The 23,420-nt window shown below is 47.9% G+C and overlaps 1 protein-coding gene across 1 annotated transcript in view; it reads left to right on the forward strand.

The window, feature by feature from the left end:
* The first annotated feature begins 2,202 nt into the window (after positions 1-2,202).
* Positions 2,203-23,420, forward strand: part of CLPTM1 (CLPTM1 regulator of GABA type A receptor forward trafficking) — a 61,636-nt gene continuing 40,418 nt past the window's right edge. The window contains exon 1 of the mRNA XM_073599040.1: positions 2,203-2,350. Within this exon, the coding sequence (XP_073455141.1) occupies positions 2,258-2,350 (93 nt within the window). The 5' untranslated portion in view covers positions 2,203-2,257. The remainder of the gene's footprint in view (positions 2,351-23,420) is intronic.

The raw sequence follows: 23,420 nt of genomic DNA on the forward strand, positions 1-23,420 counted from the left end.
TTAATAATTTAATATTTATCTACCTTATAGGATAGCTGAGTGGCACATATGGTTTTATGGCTATTTAGCCTATTTGTTTTTATAGTTTTTTTATGTTCCTATACTTAAGATAACCTCTTTTTTCTGATACATAGCGGAGAAATGAGATGATCCATAATTTCTAGGGATTGCTATAGGCCCCTTGGTCATCATAGCAATAACTATTCATCTTTTCGAATAGAATTTGTGTTGCTTTAAAAGAATGTTAATTGATTGATCCCCACTAGATGGCGTTATCCTAATCTCTATGGACGGATTCTGATAGGGCGACTTTCATTAAGTTGTTCTTGTCAGAATGTCCACTCCCTAAATGAGATGGTACTAGGAGGTCTAGCTAGTAGGCCTAACGTTCCAGTGTTTTGTACTTTATGTACAAAGGTTCGCCCTAAGTTCAGCATTTTTATGCTAACATTAGATAAGCTGACGAGCATCACTTCCTGTCATCATATGGAGGCTTGGCGTATAGCAGCTTCCTGTCACATTGGTTAGGCTGATGAGCGTCATTTCCTGGTTCACAGGGAGGCTTGGTCTGTCCTGGGCACTTCCTGTTTCCCTAACAGGATGTGGTCACCAGAGCGTCAGAACGAGGTATGGTGGTACAAGTGTATTTAAAGAGCGATGAGTCAGTGCGTCGCCCGTTCCTATGACAACGTCCAATAGGACGAAACGTACGTCGGAAGGTAGACGCGCTGACGTCATCGTTTCACTCTACAACGAACGGGTGTATGCAGGCCGGCCGGCTGATTTTATATATGCGATTTTAATTGTTCCTTTTGGTAAGTGTGTTACTTTTACTGTCAATAAACTAGTCAAACGGATTTACACTATGGTGGATATATTTCTTATCTCCCTGGGTCTCCATAATTGAGCCAATTACTTCCGATGTATCCTGGTGATCATTCCTCCTGGCTGAGACGGATGGTGATGTCCCTGTTGAGCGGATTTCTGATATAAGGCTTCATTACTACTGATTTCTGGTAATCATATACCTTCATAGGTGGTGGATTTTCTCACGAGTTTTTAAAAGCCTACAATCACTATGGGTGGAATCTAATATGATAAGGACTGTTGACAACAGAAGTCACCTTGGTTTATGGACTGTGTTTTTTGATTTCCTTATTCTAATTATGTTTTTTCCACAATCATATTATACCTATGTGGCTCATAGCACAGTGTTTTGATTTTTTACATCGTGTTGCTATTTAGGTATAGTATTGTGATCACTTTATGGTTTTCATTTATTTAATCATCAATCTTATTTAGCGCGGTTCTTTTATATATTTAATAGAAATAATGCGCTTCAATCATCCTGACACCATAACAATCATGGTGTCGGGATGGTTGAAGCGTTAACACCAGGTGTTTGGAGTATCTTTATCTGCCGATTGTTAAACTTTCTAGAATACACATATTTCTATTGTTGTGTAGGATCTGGGGCTGCTGTCCTGTCATTCCTCTCTCCCCCTTTCCCTCTCCATCCCTCATTCATCTCAGACTCTAACCACACCCTCTTTGAGCCACACCCATTAAAGCCATGCCCACTATTTCACATAAACCACGCCCATTTTTCAGTGTGACATGCTTACAAATGAATGCCCCGCCCCCTAATTATTGTACGGCTCCGCCTACAGCCAAGAAAGTGTCCAACTTTTTTTTGCAATGTTGGCAACTATGATAGATCAGACCAAAATGAAGGACAAATGAGGAGGAAAGAGGGACAGAGGGACTTTCTTCCAAATCAGGGACAGTTGGGAGGTATGAATCCTTCTGGGGCTGAAGTGGTTGACGTCCATCCATGAAGGCAACAGAAAGTTGTCACCAGAGCTCCCAAGAATAACTGTCAGGTCCTTTTGCTGCCCGGCATTTGTGTAGTTCCCCTTTAAATAAATCTCAAACAACCAAAAACACACTGAAATTAAAAGGTCTATGCAAAGTTTAGCATTGCCCTTAATATATAAATGGCCACTCTGTGACACGCTATGCCTTAATTGAACTGTAACACTAATAATGGTGTGACGAATTGCTCCCAATTGAAACATTCCCCCTCTGCCCTCTTCAAACATGTCGCCCGCTTAGCCCCCATGTCTCATTGTCCTGTGTAAACATGGCGGCCAGCGCTTCACGCACGGAAAGACGCAAACAAGGTGACCTATGCCAGAAGTCGTCGTCTCTTTCTGGCGACGTAAGGCGATCCTATTGGCTGGGATTGCGGTAGTGTATGTGCCTGTGTTCCCGGCGGTGTCTCACGAGATCCGGCGAATGCAGTGACAGAGCAAAGAGCAAGATGGCGTCGCCGGGAGGTGAGATTCAGGTAAGTGAATTGATGAGCCGGGCCTCTATATAGAAGGAGAGGGGGAATGTTGGGAGTGTCCGGGGCTCACTGTCACCATAGCAACGAACGTTCATACAGTGCAATGTGACCCAGACTTCCACTGACCACCCATGGGTGCCTCATGTCCATAGACAGTCCGATGGGGCCCCAGGCAGGATTGGCCCTCCTGTCCCTTCTATAGACCTAGAGGAGGAATGCAGTGTGATCAGAGAAGTCCTCCATACATAGACATCCCCCCCAGACACTAAGTGTCCTCAGTCCACCCTCCATGTCATGTGATGGGCAGGGCACAGCTGTGGCCTATTCTCTGTCCCCTCATTCACTACAGGAGAGGGGTCTCTGGACACCCCCCGGATTACCTCAGTGATGATGAGCCCTGTGCACACTTCAGGGACTGGAGATCTATCTGAGGGGGATTCTGCCTGATCCTTCTAGGACCTACCCAGATTGTACATCCTTTTTATAGTGATCTGATTCCCCTGTCATGTAAGGCTATGTGTGCTGCACCACTGAAAAGTGATCTGCAGTTGGATCACCTTTCAGAGGTGTTTGACAGGAGGTGAGGGGGCACCACTGTGTTGCCCTCGCTTGAATGGGTTCTATTGGCCGGGCGATACTGCCTGCCGAATGTGACCGGGAGGTCACTATTGCCACAAAGCACCGTTGCCTGTGTACATCATCAGCCCCCCATCATCCACGTACATCACCCCCCCCCCATCCACTGCTTGTGTACATCATCCCCCCCCCCCATCCACTGCCTGTGTACATCATCTCCCCCCCCATCCACTGCTTGTGTACATCATCTCCCCCCCCCATCCACTGCCTGTGTACATCACACCCCCCCCATCCACTGCCTGTGTACATCATCCCCCCCATCCACTGCCTGTGTACATCATCCCCCCCCCCCCCCATCCACTGCCTGTGTACATCATCCCCCCCCCATCCACTGCCTGTGTACATCATCCCCCCCCCATCCACTGCCTGTGTACATCATCTCCCCCCCCATCCACTGCCTGTGTACATCATCCCCCCCCCATCCACTGCCTGTGTACATCATCTCCCCCCCCATCCACTGCTTGTGTACATCATCTCCCCCCCTCCATCCACTGCCTGTGTACATCATCCCCCCCCCCCCCCCCACCCACTGCCTGTGTACATCATCCCCCCCCCCATCCACTGCCTGTGTACATCATCTCCCCCCCCATCCACTGCCTGTGTACATCATCCCCCCCCCATCCACTGCCTGTGTACATCATCTCCCCCCCCATCCACTGCCTGTGTACATCATCTCCCCCCCCATCCACTGCCTGTGTACATCATCCCCCCCCCCCATCCACTGCCTGTGTACATCATCTCCCCCCCCCCATCCACTGCCTGTGTACATCATCCCCCCCCCCATCCACTGCCTGTGTACATCATCTCCCCCCCCCCATCCACTGCCTGTGTACATCATCCCCCCCATCCACTGCCTGTGTACATCATCCCCCCCATCCACTGTCTGTGTACATCATCCCCCCCATCCACTGTCTGTGTACATCATCCCCCCCATCCACTGTCTGTGTACATCATCCCCCCCATCCACTGTCTGTGTACATCCTCCCCCCCCCCCATCCACTGTCTGTGTACATTCTCCCCCCCCCCCCATCCACTGTCTGTGTACACCCCCCCCCCCCAAATCCACTGTCTGTGTACATCCCCCCCCCCCCAAATCCACTGTCTGTGTACATCCCCCCCCCCAAATCCACTGTCTGTGTACATCCCCCCCCCCAAATCCACTGTCTGTGTACATCCCCCCCCCCCAAATCCACTGTCTGTGTACATCCCCCCAATCCACTGTCTGTGTACATCTCCCCCCCAATCCACTGTCTGTGTACATCTCCCCCCCAATCCACTGTCTGTGTACATCCCCCCCCCCCAATCCACTGTCTGTGTACATTCCCCCCCCCCCCAATCCACTGTCTGTGTACATCCCCCCCCCCAATCCACTGTCTGTGTACATCCCCCCCCCCCAATCCACTGTCTGTGTACATCCCCCCCCCCATCCACTGTCTGTGTACATCCCCCCCCCATCCACTGTCTGTGTACATCCCCCCCCATCCACTGTCTGTGTACATCCCCCCCCATCCACTGTCTGTGTACATCCCCCCCCATCCACTGTCTGTGTACATCCCCCCCCCCTCCACTGTCTGTGTACATCCCCCCCCCCATCCACTGTCTGTGTACATCCCCCCCCCCATCCACTGTCTGTGTACATCCCCCCCCCCATCCACTGTCTGTGTACATCCCCCCCCCCATCCACTGTCTGTGTACATCCCCCCCCCCATCCACTGTCTGTGTACATCCCCCCCCCCATCCACTGTCTGTGTACATCCCCCCCCCCATCCACTGTCTGTGTACATCCCCCCCCCCATCCACTGTCTGTGTACATCCCCCCCCCCATCCACTGTCTGTGTACATCCCCCCCCCATCCACTGCCTGTGTACATTCTCCCCCCCCCATCCACTGCCTGTGTACATTTCCCCCCCCCCCCCCCATCCACTGTCTGTGTACATCCCCCCCCATCCACTGTCTGTGTACATCCCTCCCCCCCCCATCCACTGTCTGTGTACATCCCCCCCCCCATCCACTGTCTGTGTACATCCCCCCCCATCCACTGTCTATGTACACCCCCCCCCCATCCACTGTCTATGTACACCCCCCCCCCATCCACTGTCTGTGTACACCCCCCCCCCCATCCACTGTCTGTGTACACCCCCCCCCCCATCCACTGTCTGTGTACACCCCCCCATCCACTGTCTGTGTACACCCCCCCATCCACTGTCTGTGTACACCCCCCCCCCCATCCACTGTCTGTGTACACCCCCCCATCCACTGTCTGTGTACACCCCCCCCCCATCCACTGTCTGTGTACATCCCCCCCCGCCATCCACTGCCTGTGTACATTCTCCCCCCCCCCATCCACTGTCTGTGTACATTCTCCCCCCCCCCCATCCACTGTCTGTGTACATTCTCCCCCCCCCCCATCCACTGTCTGTGTACATTCTCCCCCCCCCCCATCCACTGTCTGTGTACATTCTCCCCCCCCCATCCACTGTCTGTGTACATCCCCCCCCCATCCACTGTCTGTGTACATCCCCCCCCCCCCATCCACTGTCTGTGTACATCCCCCCCCCCCCCATCCACTGTCTGTGTACATCCCCCCCCCCCATCCACTGTCTGTGTACATCCCCCCCCCCCATCCACTGTCTGTGTACATCCCCCCCCCATCCACTGTCTGTGTACATCCCCCCCCCCCATCCACTGTCTGTGTACATCCCCCCCCCCCATCCACTGTCTGTGTACATCCCCCCCCCATCCACTGTCTGTGTACACCCCCCCCCCATCCACTGTCTGTGTACACCCCCCCCCCCATCCACTGTCTGTGTACACCCCCCCCCCATCCACTGTCTGTGTACACCCCCCCCCCATCCACTGTCTGTGTACACCCCCCCCATCCACTGTCTGTGTACACCCCCCCCCCATCCACTGTCTGTGTACACCCCCCCCCCCATCCACTGTCTGTGTACACCCCCCCCCCATCCACTGTCTGTGTACACCCCCCCCCCATCCACTGTCTGTGTACACCCCCCCCCCATCCACTGTCTGTGTACACCCCCCCATCCACTGTCTGTGTACACCCCCCCCCATCCACTGTCTGTGTACACCCCCCCCCCCATCCACTGTCTGTGTACATCCCCCCCCCCGCCATCCACTGTCTGTGTACACCCCCCCCATCCACTGTCTGTGTACATCCCCCCCCGCCATCCACTGTCTGTGTACATTCCCCCCCCATCCACTGCCTGTGTACATTCTCCCCCCCCCCACCCATCCACTGTCTGTGTACATTCTCCCCCCCCCATCCACTGTCTGTGTACATTCTCCCCCCCCCCATCCACTGTCTGTGTACATCCCCCCCCCATCCACTGTCTGTGTACATCCCCCCCCCCATCCACTGTCTGTGTACATCCCCCCCCCATCCACTGTCTGTGTACATCCCCCCCCCATCCACTGTCTGTGTACATCCCCCCCCCCATCCACTGTCTGTGTACATCCCCCCCCCCATCCACTGTCTGTGTACATCCCCCCCCCATCCACTGTCTGTGTACATCCCCCCCCCCGTCCACTGTCTGTGTACATCCCCCCCCCCCCGTCCACTGTCTGTGTACATTCCCCCCCCCCCCCCTCCACTGTCTGTGTACATCCCCCCCCCCCCTCCACTGTCTGTGTACATCCCCCCCCCCATCCACTGTCTGTGTACATCCCCCCCCCATCCACTGTCTGTGTACATCCCCCCCCCATCCACTGTCTGTGTACATCCCCCCCCCCCCATCCACTGTCTGTGTACATCCCCCCCCCCATCCACTGTCTGTGTACATCCCCCCCCCCATCCACTGTCTGTGTACATCCCCCCCCCCCATCCACTGTCTGTGTACATCCCCCCCCCCATCCACTGTCTGTGTACATCCCCCCCCCCCATCCACTGTCTGTGTACATCCCCCCCCCCATCCACTGTCTGTGTACATCCCCCCCCCCATCCACTGTCTGTGTACATCCCCCCCCCCCCATCCACTGTCTGTGTACATCCCCCCCCCATCCACTGTCTGTGTACATCCCCCCCCCCATCCACTGTCTGTGTACATCCCCCCCCCCATCCACTGTCTGTGTACATCCCCCCCCCCATCCACTGTCTGTGTACATCCCCCCCCCCATCCACTGTCTGTGTACATCCCCCCCCCATCCACTGTCTGTGTACATCCCCCCCCCCATCCACTGTCTGTGTACATCCCCCCCCCATCCACTGCCTGTGTACATTCTCCCCCCCCCCCCATCCACTGCCTGTGTACATCCCCCCCCCCCATCCACTGTCTGTGTACATCCCCCCCCCCATCCACTGTCTGTGTACATCCCCCCCCCATCCACTGTCTGTGTACATCCCCCCCCCCCATCCACTGCCTGTGTACATTCTCCCCCCATCCACTGTCTGTGTACATTCTCCCCCCATCCACTGTCTGTGTACATTCTCCCCCCATCCACTGTCTGTGTACATCCCCCCCCCCCAATCCACTGTCTGTGTACATCCCCCCCCCAATCCACTGTCTGTGTACATCCCCCCCCATCCACTGTCTGTGTACATCCCCCCCCATCCACTGTCTGTGTACATCCCCCCCCCATCCACTGTCTGTGTACATCCCCCCCCCATCCACTGTCTGTGTACATCCCCCCCCCATCCACTGTCTGTGTACACCCCCCCCCATCCACTGTCTGTGTACATCCCCCCCCATCCACTGTCTGTGTACATCCCCCCCCCCATCCACTGTCTGTGTACACCCCCCCATCCACTGTCTGTGTACATCCCCCCCCTCCACTGTCTGTTTACATCCCCCCCCCCCATCCACTGTCTGTGTACATCCCCCCCCCCATCCACTGCCTGTGTACCTCTGTTCAGGGGCTCTGGGCTTCAGCAAAATGACAGACTCCAGCAAGAAGAAACAGGAGTAATTCTGGAGGCAATTTACAGAACACACTAATGTTGGTAGCATCATTATTAATGTGGAATGTTCCTTGCTATTTTTTTTATCAAGTTATGGGTAAAGTTCAGCTTTAAATCAGCTCACAGCTTATGCAGTTGTGGACTTGATACTGGCTTTAAAGGATAAGTTCACCTTAAAAAAATATAATAATAATGCACATTTGTTCAGGTAAAGAAATGTGCATTTATTATTTCGTTTTTATTAATAATAATAATAATAATAATAATAATAATAATAATATATATATATATATATATATATATATTTTTTTTGGGCCTGTAAAGCATTGCATTAGCGATCAGCAGATTGCTAGTGCCATGCAGGTCTCCTTCAGATCTGTCAGTGTGTCTGTGTGCCGTAAATCCCGTACGGGCAAGCAGATACACTGACAGGAAGAATCAGTCCGTGGTACTTCATTGAGAACTACAAGCTGAAAGCCGCAAAGGATGTTGGGACTTGTAGTTCATTCACGAGAAGGAAGTGTCACCAGGATCTCCAAAATTTTAATCACATTATATCAAAAAAAGAAATAGAAGCGACGTTTCAGAGCCACGGAGGTTCCCTTTCTCAAGCATGTGATCACATGCCTGATGAAGGGGTCCTGCGTGGCTCCGAAACGTTGCTTCTATTTATTTTTTTGATACAATGTGATTAAAATTTTGGACCCAATTTTGGAGATCCTGGTGTGCTGGTGACACTTCCTTCTCATGACTGCAGTCGGTTCCAGCCATTGGTCATTTCAGCACCCAATTTAAGATACAGCCGTTTGTGCAGGTACGTGTGAGTTGGGAGTATTGCATTGTAGTTCATTCACACACAGAGCTCTGCATGGGAATGATGCAGTCATGTTTTCAAAAAGTGACAGCTAGTACAGGGAACTTCTTCCCATGCTGCTGTCACAGGGAGAGGAGGGAAATGCGAGCGGCTGCAGCAGTAGGAGCATGTTACATGTTTCACCTTAAAAACAGGTGGAACATGTTTCCAAAGGTGAACTTATCCTTTAAAAGCCAGTGAATGTCTTTCTGATGAAAGTAATCTCTAAAGCCACCAGATCACTTTATGCTTTTTGGGGCTCGCAAAGGGTGTGTTTCCCACCGGCCGCCACCCCCTTGTTGGCAGCACCCATGGTGGTCCTAGGCTCTCCAGTTCCACCAGGGAGCCCAGGACCGTGGGAAACAGCTTCAATGGTGAAAGCATAAAGAACTCCAGGAACATCTGTTCCCTGGCTACTAGTGACCCTGGAAGTGACATGTATTACATCACTTCCGAGGTCACAGCTGTCATTTTTTGGCTAGTGTAGCTGAAAATGCAGCTATTCAAACACGATCTGTGTTTGAATAGCTTCATTGGAGGGCAGAGAAGATTTTAGAATACCTGTTATCAAAACATGCTATCACATAGGGGGATGTTGCCCCCCCCCCTTGTGATAGCAATAAAGTTAGAAAAAAATAGTGAAAAATTACATAAAATAAAAATTGAGCACCCCTGTCACCGCCACACACTCCCCATATAAAAAGTGTAGGGCGATCATATGCAAGTAAACATCAGTTGCGCCACACAGGTGAGGTATTGTGAAAGCAATAATTCTAGGGCCATAATTCTTGGATAACCCTAAACTGATAATCTGTTAAAGCATCGCCCATGGAGGATTTTGGATACCATAGCTTTTTGTGATTCCACGGGCATGCACGTTTGTAGGACTTGACATGTTAGGTTTGCATTTAGTAAATAGATACCGATCTTTTATATTTTACCAAAATGGGTATACTAATGTGTGTGTTTGCACTAAAACTCTTAGTGTATTTTTTCCTGAAAATGTGTGTTAGATAAATAACTGCACAAATATTGTGCAACATAAATTACAACTTTGGCTGTTTTTTTTTTTTTTTTTTTATTCTCCAGGGTCTGTGCTTTCAGAAAATACCTATTGTTTGGCGCTTGCAAAACATTCTAGCAAAAAAAAAAAAATGCAAATTTTTACGTGTGCTAAAAATTTTTTAAAATGACCCCAGTAGGCAAGTGGTTAAACTGTCAGGATGGAAGTAGTCTGATGCAAGCGTCCGGCTGTCCATAGATCTGATATAGACCTGGGAAGTTCTGCAGCAAAAGTATGAAGACGTGGATGTCACAAGTTGGCATTCATTCATTCCGGCATCTGTTCAGGAATCCCCTGCTGATTGGACACGGCCTGTATGAAGTGGGCCTTGCAATTAAATACCAGCTTTTTATGTCTCGTGTATATGGACATGTGAGACCATACAACATAAATTATGGGTGTACTTTCACACCCTGGAGACACAGCAGCAGTGTGCAGCCACCCATAGTAATGAATGTTTGTATGCGGATGTACGCCGAGCTTGTGTAAATCACTGGAAATGGCTTGTGTGTGTCAAGGGATTTACATCCATGTGTATGTTTACAGGATTACAGCATATACCTGTATATAGCCATTCATTCCCGTGGGCTAATTTACAATGCAGCTTTGTCTCCCGGACACAGAAATATGCCCGCAATTTACATTGTTCAGCCTCATGTGCCCACGTGCATGAGGCCATGTTTTTTTGGATGCTGTCACTTTTCCCCTATTATAGCACACCTGTATTACCTGTATGTTTTTTTTGTTTTGACATGGGTATACTGGACATATAGATGTCTAGCTATAAAAAAAAAAATAAAATATTGAAGTGACACTGTTATGAATGATCGATAAATAGAGGCAGCCTTTACTGAACTCTCCTTATGAGAATGCTAGTTCCCTGGCTGTCATTCTGATGCTTAGACTTCATTGCTTTCTGAGCTGCTGATCCAGAACGATTAGGCTGGGTTCACACTATTGCAAATTGGATGCGGTTTTCCCTGCATCCAAATCGCATGACAGGATACTGTGCCCAAGCTCTCAATGGGGCCGATTCACGCATCTCCAGGGCGACCGCGGAGCGCACAGCAGAAGAGTCCTGTGCATCTTTGGCTCCATTTCAGGTCCTGAAACATTGACCAGGGAACGCACCGAATGCCCTGCTGTGCCCTGCAGCCACACATAGTGTAAACCCAGCCTCTAAGAAGAGGTGTTCTGATGCTTATTCTACAGCATGCTTGTTCTGGGGACACACACAGGCAGACATCTAGCTATTTCAGAAAGTGGGAGCTTCCTACTTTGTTCATGACAGAGTCACTTTAAAGTGGGCCTTTTGCTAATATAAATTCTTGCAGAATTGAAAACTTTATTATACAGCACTTATATAGTGCATACAATCTAAAAGGGAGGGGTAAGCACAGTGGCTAAGTGGTTAGCACTTCTGCCTAGCACCACTAGGGTTGTCTGTTCGAATCCCAACCATGGCACTGCCTGCATGGAGTTTGCTCCCTGTGCTTGTGTGGGTTTCCTCCCACACTCCAAAGACACGCTGGTAGGTTAATTGTCTTCTGACTAAATTGGCCCCAGTATGTGTGTGTGTGTGTGTATGAATGAGAGTTAAGTCTGGTAAAGACTACAGAAAAAAACAATCTGCTGTGGTCAGAGATGCCGTACTAATGATCGGACATTAGTGCAGTGAGCTGTTGTGTTCTGACAGGGGGGCGGCCCCCCGCCAAAATACTCCAATCAGTGCTCTCTGCCATTGGCTGAAATCGCTGATCGGAAGTCAGTTGGCTGCTGGTTTTCCAACATGCACGTCCGAAATAAACACTGGCCGATATCTCCCGACATTCAGCCCGTGTGTACCCGGCTTGAGGGACCTTGGATTGTAAGTTCCCAGATAGCAGGGACTGATGTGACCGTACAATATATATGTAAAGTGCTGCGAAATTGGCAGGGCTATACAGTACCTGTAATAAAAAATAAGTGGTACAAAAGGTCATAATGGTGAGGGAAGAGCTGACAGAGAAAGTAAAATCCCAGTTGTTCAGTAGATGTGGAATAGGTTTCCCTGAAGAGATGAGTTTTCAGTGATCACCTAAAGCAGAGGTTTTTAAACTGGGGTCCATGGATGGGTTTCATGGAGTTCTTGAGGGTCAGATAAAAAAAAAAATAAGTTTACATTCACTTTACAGCCTTCCCCCTTGTCCCAATCAATAGTTTCCTATTGAAAGAAAGAAAACGCCACGTCACGGCTTATAGCGCTGACCACTAAGCGTCTCTTGACTCATTGGCCCATGTTTACTATTTAAATTTTTACCATTGTTCTTGTGCCAATCCATAATAGAAAGTGCTAATTCTCATTTTCTAGTAGAAGTAGTAGACTTGGGCAGATCTAAAATTGTTCTGTTTAAAGCGGGGGTCCACCTATCTATCGTTTTTTTTTTTTTTGTTTTTTTGTTTTTTTTTGGAGTTCATTCACAAACTTTTCTTCTCATGATTACCGTATTTATCGACGTATAACACGCACCCCAATTTAGGAGGGAATTTTAAGGAAAAAAAACTTTTAGGAGGGAAGTTGAAGGGAAAAAAGCTTACATTTAAATGCCCTTCATTGCAGCCTTGTCAGTGCAGCCTTGTCAGTGCAGCCTTGTCAGTGCAGCCTTCCCCAGTGCAGCCTTCCCCAGTGCAGCCTTCCCCAGTGCAGCCTTGTCAGTGCAGCCTGGGATCCCCTGTCCCTGCTTCCAGGGCTTCAAAATCGCGGTCCGTGATTTGAAAATGGCGCCGCCGGCGCCGAAGTACACAGAGCCGGTCCTCGGCTCTTTCCGGCGGCTCTCGTTTACTTTCGGCTCCACTCGTAGTCCCAAGCGGAGCTATCCAAGTAGGTTCGGATAGCTCCGCTCGGGACTACGAGTGGAGCCGAAAGTAAACGAGAGCCGCCGGAAAGAGCCGAGGACCAGCTCTGTGTACTTCGGCTCCGGCGGCGCCATTTTCAAATCGCGGTCCGCGATTTTGAAAATGTGACAGCTCGGGATCGGCGTATAACACGCACCTGCGACTTTCCCCTGATTTTAAGGGGGAAAAAGTGCGTGTTATACGCTGATAAATACGGTATCTACTCACATGTTCTGTGTAATAAGTCCGCCTGTGTTCGATTTCGTTGTAAAGAATAACTTATAAAATTCACTGAAGGCGGTTTCCATCTTCATTGTGGGCATTTGAAGCCCACAAGCATGTATTTCCTGGATGCGGTGAATGCTGGGAGCAGAGATGTTTTGATGACGCTGTTGCACAATGCATGCTGGGAAGCCTGAGACTAGCTCCCAGGGAACTGTGGGAGGTCTGGGAGAGGCTAGAAACACGCCTACTCCCATGGGAGGAAAACCAGGAAGTGCAAAGAAGATTAGAAAATAATAAAAGGTAATTACGGCGATTTAATTTTTTTTACACAGCATGTCAGCATCTAGGCAAGGAAGAGAATGCATAGAGATAATGTTCAAAATTTAGGTGGAACCCCGCTTTAATTTGCACAAGATGATTGTATTTCATTTTGGTGATGAGTGGCCGATACTTTTAGCATGAGAAAGAGTGAGCTTTTTGTTAAGATTTACTTTATTCAAACATTGTGTACATCATATATGCACAAGGCAATCACAATTTAATATAATATGTTTATACATTGCAGGCAAAGTTGTCTTTTACGTGAATATTTCTGGGGAGGGGGTCCATAGCTTTAATCAGATTCTTAAAGGGGGCTGTGGCTCAAAAAAAGGTTAGGAACCACTGGCTTAAAGGTGGACAGAGTAGCAAATAGCTGTGCAGGTTGGAGAAATGCGTTCCAGAGAACGGGAGATGTACTAGAAAAATTCTGGAGGAGACGAGGGAGCTAGAGACGGAGGTCCTAGGGAAAGCAAAGAGGACGGTTTGGTTGATAGTTGGAGACTAGGTCGGTGATGTAGCTTGGGGCAGAGTTGTGGATGGCTTTGTATGTTGTTAGTATTTTACATTGTATTCATTGGGTTAATGGAAGCCATTGCAAGGATTGGCAGAGAGGTGTGGCAGACACTGGGGTTTATTTACTAAAGCTGGAGAGAGTGCAAAATCAAGCTCACGTCTGCATAGAAACCAATCCTCTTTTAACCTCAGGTTGTTCAATTAAGCTTTGGCAATAAAACCTGGAAGTTGATTGGTTTCTATGCAGAAGTGACCCTTGCGCACTCCAGCTTTAGTAAATAAACTCCACCGAGCGGTTGGTAAGGTAGGTGAGTCTGGCAGCAGCATTCATGATAGACTGAAGGAGAGCATAGCCTGTGTAATGGTATGCCAATGCGGAGGGGGTTGCACTAGTCAAGTCTAGAGTTGGGTGAGGGAATTGGTAGCTTGGGAATGTTACAGAGGTGAAGGTGACAAGATTTGGACAGTGATTGGATGTGGGACTGAAAGAAGAGGACAGATTTCAGGATTACACCTAGTACCCTGGTATATGGGGAGGGACTGTGGATTGTGCTATTGATCTCAATGGAAAAGTCAGGTGGGGTGGCATATGGGGAAGAAATATATTATGAGCTCAGGTATGGAAAGACTGAGTTTGAGGAAGTGGTGAAACATTCAATTGGAAGATAGTGTTGGTCAGGGAGACTGAAGAGGTGAGGAGTAGAGATTTGGATGGTATTCGAAGCCTTGTGAGGTTATCAAGTGACCATGAGAAGAGGTGTAGATGGAGCAGATCTATGAGGACAGAACCTTGGGGGTCCTCCAAAGGTAAAGGGGAGGAGGAGGTGAATTTGTAGATGGCAGTGACGGAGCGCTAAGATGGGTAAGAGGGGGAGGTCTGGCATATTACCATAAACAGTAATAATATAGATGTTTCAGAAAGGTTTCACCTTTTTATCAATCTCTTCTTTGCCTAAGCTCAAAATGAGGCTGATTTTAGAATCTTCACTCAATAAATCGTGTGACGTTTTGGATTGTAAAAAAAAAAACAAACAATTATACTCACCTAGGTGGGTGCGATATCAATCTGATGCTGCATCTGCCATCTCTGCAATGAGAACTGAGTGATCAAGCACAGCTGATTGCACAGTTCTTCTCTCCGCTCTGAGCAGAGGCCTGGGACTGTCATTCAGCGGCTCTCTGCTCTCCCCTCTAGCACTCACTGGAGCGATGGGCTTTGGAGGGGCAGGAGGGCCTGGTTCAGGCTCTCAGTGGATTGCCGGTCTAGGCATCTCTGGGTGGATGCTGAGCCTGGACCGGCTGAGTGACGTCAGTGGACTTTAGCCTGCTGTTGGCTGAACACGGGTCACAGGAGTGCAGAACGAAGTGCACTCCTGTGATCCATAGGAGAAGTATAGCCAAAAAAAGCTTTGGACATACGTCTCCTTTTAAATATCTTTAACATATGAAAAAAATCCTGTTTGCTTTTTGTTATCTCGCATGATTGGATATTTGAAATGAACATTCACTCAATTTATTATGTTAAAGGATAAGTTTACCTTTAAGTTCAGGGATCCCTAGCTAGCTGCCACAAGGAGGAGTCTGATGCTGAACATGTTACACCCATATTTAGGGTATAATATGTATCATGTTCACAAAGATGAGCTTATCCTTTAACATTCTCGGCCCCTTTAGTAAATGAGCCTCACTGCCATCACTCTGAGGCAGACTGGGAAGAAGCTTATCCATAAATAGAGATGGGACCCTTAACCACTTTAAGGACTGCCCCATGCAGATATACTGTGGCATTTTGTGCAGAGGGGCTGGGGTGCCCGCCGCCAGCGACCCTCTCCCGCTGTAATTGGACTTAGTGGGAGCAGTGGACGCGATGTCCTCCGGGACCCGCTGATCATTCTGAGGAGAGGCAGAATAGCGGTCTGCCTATGTAAACAAGGCAGACAGACTTTCTGCCAGAGGGGCAAATGGAGATCTTGTGTTTCTGCTAAGGAGATACACGGATCTCTGTTTTCCTTTAGTCCAAGCATCTCCCCCACGGTTAGAAAGCACCCCCTAGGGACACACTTAACCCTTTGCTTGCCCCTGATGTTAACCCCTTCCCTGCCAGTGTCATTGTACAGTAACAGTGCATTTTTTTACACTGATCACTGTATTGGTGTCATTGGCCCCCAAAAAGTTTCAGTTAGTGTCAGATTTGTCCGCAGCAATGTGGCAGTCCCGCTAAAAAAATGCTGATTGCCATTACTAGCAATAAAAATAAATTGCATAAATCTGTCCCGCAGTATGTTGACGCTATAACTTTTGCTCAAACCAATCAATATACGCTTATTGGGATTTTTTTTTACCAAAAATATGTAGCAGAATACACATTGGCTTAAATTGATGAATACATTTGATTTTTTTTTTTTTTTTTTTTTTTAGGGATGCACCGAAATTTCGCCCGCCGAAACATCAGCTGAAAATGGTGTTTTCAGTGCATTGCCAAAAGTAAAAATTTTGTCGATCAATGGGGCTGAAAATGGGGGCGGGGCCTGGGCAGGCCTCAGTCACCTGGTAGCGCCCATTGCGGAGGCGTCTTCCTGGCTCACCCCAGTCCTCCTTCCTCCTCCTCCTCCTCTCCCCACAGAGGGCCATCTTCGTCTGTCCTGGAGTTGTGAATTATATTTCCCGGGCGGCTGCAGTAACAATGTCCCGCCTCCTTTGACAGACGGCACACTAATCCAGTGGCGGGACATTGAATCGGCGTGACGTGATTACAGGAGGCGGGACATTGTTATTGCAGCCGCCCAGGAAATACAATTCACGGCTCCAGGACATAAATGGAGATTCTGCTCTGATCCGGGCTTGGGTGAGGCTGCATGTGATTGGCACTGGCAGGCTGCATGTGATTGGCACTGGCAGGCTGCATGTGATTGGCACTGGTGAGGCTGCATTGATTTCCTGTATTATGTCTACAGTCTCTGACAGTCTCCTGTATCAGATGGTTGGAGACTGTGGACTAAATTTTCTTGAGCTTTTCTTGCACCAAAGGTGCCAATAATGGCCAACAATTAATTTAGATTGATGATGTTAATTAAAAAGTCGAAATATAATACAATTGGATATAAAAATATAAATATATTTTAAAAACTGTTTATTTTCTGTATTAGTTTTGGTTTTTGGCCTAGTGTATTTTTCATTTTCGGTATCGGTTTTGGCACCAAAAAACCCATTCAGTGCATCCCTAATTTTTTTTTTATTGTGTATGTTTTATAGCAGAAAGTAAAATATATATATATATATATATATATATATATATATATATATATATATATATATATATATATATATATATATTTTTTTTTTAAATTGTCGGCCTTTTGTTTATAGTGCAAAAAAACACAAGCAGAGGTGATCAAATACCAACAAAAGAAAGCTCCAATAATGGGGGGGGGGGGGGGGGGAAGGTCATCAATTTTATTTGGGTACACGACCGCGCAATTGTCAGTTACATTAACAAAGTGCTGTATCGCAAAAAGTGGCCTGGTCATGAAGGGCTAAAACCTTCTGGGGCTGAAGTAGTTTAAGTAAATCGGAGGGCTCAACTTGCCTGGTAAAACGACCTTGGGTACATTAAGCAGACACCTTCCAAGTGCCTCACCGTTATGCAGATATGGTTCCCAAGTTTCATGGGTGATTCTGGACCCCCACCCCATGCCTTCCTCTTGTTTGATGTGTAGATTTGTATGTGTAGAATTTTTTAGGTTTTTGTTATTTAGTCATCTGCACCATATGTAAACCTTTCACCAACTGGCGTTTGTCGGACTTTATTCAGGAATTTTAATGGTTGATTACTTTTTTACATATTAACTTGTTTAGTCATTTGTAGTCCTGTAGATCTAAAGGTTAAAGGATGGTATAATTAAGGTTAAAGGAAAAGTGCATTTTCACAGAAAGCGCTCTTATTTCTGCCTCCCTTCCCTGCCCTTACATGCATACTTATTACCTGCATCCAGCGGCCTTTGCCTAAAATAATGTTATCATCCTGTGAAATGCTGGTCATGCCTGTGCAGTAGATACTCAAAAGCTTCATTGGGACCATCAAAGCTAAAGACTGTCTGTCCCTCAGAAGTTTGTTTGGTGGGCCATGGATGCAGAATGCAGTTAAGGACACAGGTGGGTTACTGTAGTAAAGAAAGAGCGGGGTTTTGGTGAAAGTGCACATAATCCTTATTCTGACTAAATCTAATATCTGTCCGTGTAGGGGGTGACTAGAGCTAGTTGTGTTCAAAAATATTTTCAAAGTGAATGAGCTTTTCATTACCCGTTCACCTCCATAGGCCATTTTGCTTTTTGGGGATAAAAGTTGTTGGGAGATCCTGTAGTGTAAATAGTGGATGCAGTTACTGTCTGAGGAATACATAGACCAGCCTTTCTCTACCTTATTACTTCAAAGGAACCATGTGAAAGGGCCCTTCTAGACAACTAAAAAGTTTACTGGTGTCATGCAGTTGACTCTGCAAAGTGACATTGACTCCAGCACTGTGTAGAAACCATTGGAAGGAAAGTAATAAATAGACTGCAGCCTGAGGAACCCTAGAGTTCCACTAAACCCTGGTTGAGAGGCTCCCATAGACCTTTCCCATCACATACTCTAGTCCAGTGATGGCGAACCTTGGCACTCCAGATGTTTTAAAACTACATTTCCCATGATGCTCATGCACTCTGTAGTGTAGTTGATCATCATGGGAAATGTAGTTCCAGATCTAGGTGCCAAGGTTTGCCATCACTGCTCTAGTCTATTCTATGCTAAAGCTAAATAAAAAGTTTTGGAATTCGGATAAAGGCTTTTCAGTTTAAAAATGAGGCGGAAAGATTGGACAGAGGAATTGCATGTTATAGCTATAAAAGCCACACTCCAGGAAAAAATGACCACACACACCTGCCCTCCTCTAACCCATTCTGCAAGGTTTCTTTATGTTCTTATTTGGTAAGACACGTAAGGCCCCTTTCACACGCCACTTTGTTGCGACTTACGGACTCCTGCGACAAGAACCTGCAGATTCTTGCTGCAGGAATGACCGGGTTATGGAATTTAGCATTGGTTGCTCAGCCCATTTAAACTAATGGCTGGCTGACAGCAGCCACTGCTGATCGCACACACAGCGATTTAGGGTACAGATGTCTGAGCCTGGACGCAAGCTTACTGCAGTACCCTGGACAGCTCCCTTATTGCTGCAGTTTCCATGCGCAGGGAACTGCTAAATCTAGCACTGCAGATGCACCCTGACCTTCCATTCCCCGAAGTCCCCTTTTGGATCCTGAGAGGAACCCACCCCTGGATAGAAAGCGACATGGACACCTGTAGAAAAGAGGAGACTTGAGACTGCAGAATCATGGGACTGTGGCTTTAGGTAAGTAGAAAGTGTGTTTTTCGTAGGGTTATTCTTCTTAATACAGTAATAAGTTAGGGTGGTGGAGATTATCGTTTTCCCAGAGATAGGCTTTACATTTTTCACAGAAGGCAGTTTGCTTTACAATGCCTCAAATGGTTAGGGCACCTACTTTCAAATTGGTGTCTGTAGATTGCAAGAACTATAGAGAGGATTCTGTGAGGACCTTGTATTACTGCCCGTTGTTCTTTGTCCTTGGAGTGAGCTCTCCAAATACAACCAGAAGCATTCAGCTCTGTAAGTAGAGAAATTTAGTTCTACATCTGTTTGTCCCCTGTGACAGCCTGACCCTAATTACATTCAGCTTTATTTCCCTCTCCCTGGAAAGGAGGCTGACTTGTACTAAGCAATTGACATTTTCACAGATTGTATAAGAAAACAGGGAAATTGATAACCTATTAGTAATTATAAAGATAACTGGTGTTTTCATACAACTGTGTGTTTAGAGGAGTGCTGACATTTATAGTGAGGTATAGAAAAAAAAAAGGGGGGGGGGGGGTACCTTTGTCCCAACAAAATGGAAAGGTTTTTTTTGGGGGGGAGGCTGAAATGTACTTTAATGGGATAACATACCGGTAGTTAGTATAAAAAGTTTTACATTTTATTACAAACACAATTTAAAGTATACAGATTTAAACAAGAAGCACATAACAAAGGCTCTATATAGTCACAAATGGTGTGACATTGAAATGATTAGACTATGTAAACACTGTTTGCTCGACATGTTTTGCGGAAGTAGTTACCGCTTCTTCAGAAGCTTGTTTTTGAACATATATACATATAGTGCTATAGAGCGATTCCCAATATCAAACTACAAATCAAGAGAAAAAAAGACATACACATTAGTCATCATATCTTATCTAGTCATTAAAGTATTGGTTACATATGAAATAGATACATTTTGTGTAGTAGTATTCCCAACAGGCTATCTTACCCAAGACATAGCCACGTGCACAACCCATGGAGGAGGTCTATCCCGGTGGGCACGTGGCTTTCTCTTGGGTAAGATGGCCTGTTGGAAATACTACTACACAAAATGTATCTCTTTCAAATGTAATCAGTACTTTGACTAAGGGTCCTTTCACAAGGGACAGATCCATGATGATCCGCCCTGTGAACATCCGCTTGCTCAGCGGGGATCGCTCCGTTGATCCCCGCTGAGCCGGCGGATAACAGGGCGGTCCCTGCACAATGTGCAGGGACCGTCCTGTCAGATCTCCGCTCTCCCCTATAGGGGGATCGGATGAACACAGACTGTCTGTGTTCATCCGATCTGCTCTGCAGACGGATAGAAAAGTAAAAGTAGGATTTTCCTCTGTCTGCAGAATCAGTCTGCAGTTCATCCGCTGACACCCGCTATCCCATAGGGATGCATGTATGTCCGTATTTCATCCAAAAACGGATGGATGAAATACGGACATACTGTCCGCACGTGTGAAAGGTTCCTAATGTGTGTCTTTTTTTTTTTTTCCCCTCTTAATTTGTAGTTTGATATTGGTAATTCCTCTATAGCACTATATGTACAAAAACAAGCTCGTAAAGAAGAGGTAACTCCATCCGCAAAACATCTCGAGCGAACAGTATTTACATGGTATAATCATTCCAATGTCACACCATTTGTGACTATATAGAGCAGGGGTAGGCAACCCCTGGCACTGGTGCCGCAAGCGGCATGCAAAGCCTCTTTTACCGAGAAAGTTCCCCTCAGCCGATAAGGACCCCCCTGTACTGCGCAGGTGCAGCACTTGCGCAGTACAAGCCGCCGGAAATAACCGAAGCTGAAAGTCAGCTGTACATGGCGCTTGTAACAGGGCCCCTCGCGGGCTCGCTTCGCTCGCCACGCTTCGGACATGGCCTCGCTTCGCTCGGCACTTTTTTTATTCTACCTCTGTATGCACTTGGATGGTGGGGCTTGAACCTGGACTCAGGGCGCAGGCGCCGTGTACAGCTGACTCAAGGTTTTCAGCTTCGGCTATTTTTGGCAGGTCCGTAGTCGTTTGTACTGTGCAAGCGCTGTGCCTGCGCAGTACAGGGGGGTCTTTATCCTATCGGGGGAACTTTCTTGGCAAGATACCGGCACTACACTCCCTCCCCATCAGCAGAGCAGCGCAGGGAAGCGTCCGTGAGACACTAATGCATTCCAATTTCATAATTCCCCACGCCACACCTGTACTGAGGGGGAGGCACTGTGCCCCCACACATTGTAAAAGATGGGAAACATTGTTTGGTTCTCTAACTTTGCTGTAGCTGCGATCGTCCGCTTTTGTGATGGGGGAGAGATTGGGTGCAGTTCTGCTAGGGGGGCGGTCCCCGTTTCCAGGAGGAGGAGGACTGTTGTCTTGGCCACTGCTAAAGCCAATCATAGTCCTGCTAGCCCCGCCCACCATCTGGAGGAAGATGACTCGCTTGGTTGCCACTACCAATCTCAGAGAGAACTTTGTTGTATTCCTGAACTTTTGTGTCACTTACTACTGAACCCCTGCACTCTGTGTCCCTTTTAAGCCACAGCCCGTATTCAGCACAATGAAAATCACACCCAACCACTTTTTCTCAGCTGCGGGGGCCCAACTTATGATCCTGCACACAGGCCCACTGCTTTCAGAAAATGCCCCTGACCTGAGCTCATTATTGCGCATCCATTCCATATGCTTGTATGTGACATCACATACAAGCACGTGGGGTGGATGCGGGAGGTGGATCAGCAGGATGAGTGTGCCAGGACAGGTAGATGTGTCTCATCTTTGCTTCCTTTCACCGGTCTTCATATCATAGATGAGAAGAGCAAGGGGGTACAGTGGTGGAGGGATGAGAAGGGGTTTCAGTGATGGGACAGAAAAGCAGGGGGTACAGTGATGGGGCAGATGAGCAGGGAGGGTTCAGTGTTGGGCCAGATGAGAAGGGGGTTACAGTGGTGAGAAAGATGAGGGGGGTTCAGTGTTGGGGCAGAGGAGAAAGGAGGTACATCAGTGGAACATGTGAGCAGGGGGTTACTGTCTTGGGGCAGAAGAGCAGGGGGAACAGAGGTGGGACAGATGTGCAGATAAGTTCAGTGTTAGAGCAGATGAGAAGATGTATTAGATGATTAGATAAGATGATTTAGTGGTGGAGCAGATGTGCATAGAGGCACAGTGGTGGGGCAGATGAGAAAGGGGGAACATTGATGGGCCAGACGAGCAGGGGGCCTACAGTGGTGGGCCAGACGAGCAGGGGGCCTACAGTGGTGGGCCAGACGAGCAGGGGGCCTACAGTGGTGGGCCAGACGAGCAGGGGGCCTACAGTGGTGGGCCAGACGAGCAGGGGGCCTACAGTGGTGGGCCAAATGTGCAGGGGGGACAGTGATCTGAGGTGTGAGAGTGCAGGATGTTAATTTCTCACTACTAAAGTAGTTTACAGCATTTACTTCATGTGTTTGAGAGTGTAAAGTTTTTTTGTTATAAAATCGGCGTGCTTAATTTCTTTGAAAACCTTTTTCGGCACACTGTGCTCAAAAGGTTGTCTACCCCTGATATAGAGCCTTTATGTCCTTGTTTTAAATCGGTGTGTTTTAAACTGTGCTTGTAATAGAATTTAAAACTTTTTATACTAACTATGTTATCCCAAGTTTTTGTATGGTACCATTAAAGTCCATTTCAGCCTTCCAAAAAAAAAAAAAACCTTTCTACTTCAACTGTGTGGTTTACTCTAATTCTTAAAGTTAAGAGGGTCAGAATGACAGCCAGGAAACACCATTCCTAGACTGTCCATAGACAACTCGAATTTCAGACAATTGCTGCTGAATCGGACAAAATCTGAGCTGAGCTGAGGTCAGCATTGGCAGTATCCATATGTTTCTCAGACTTGCTATGATTCCCTCCTCCCCAATGGCACAGACTTTTCCCCTTTGCTCCATATAGCCACCCAGAGCAGCACTTGTAGGTACGGAGAGGTATATGAATTACTCTCCTCCCTCTAATGTTTGGTGATTGGCCCTGTGCTGTTACAAGGAGGCCAGGGGGTAGGGGGGCAGGTCTCACCCCCGTGTAAGCTCGAAATTGAGTGACTTGAAAAATCCCCCCTCCCCTCTCCCAGCTAATCCACATATACATCCCATAATACTTTGCTCCCAAGGCAGACAGAAACAATAGAACAATGGGATACAGCCACACCTGAAACGATCTAGTAAAAAGTATACAGCAGTCTATAAGACCAAGCTCATACAATATTCCAGCAGTCGGAAAGGTGGGCTTCCTTTCCTCTCTGTC

This window comes from Aquarana catesbeiana, linkage group LG09 (genome assembly GCF_042186555.1).
Source record: "Aquarana catesbeiana isolate 2022-GZ linkage group LG09, ASM4218655v1, whole genome shotgun sequence".
Classification (NCBI taxonomy): Eukaryota; Metazoa; Chordata; class Amphibia; order Anura; family Ranidae; genus Aquarana; species Aquarana catesbeiana.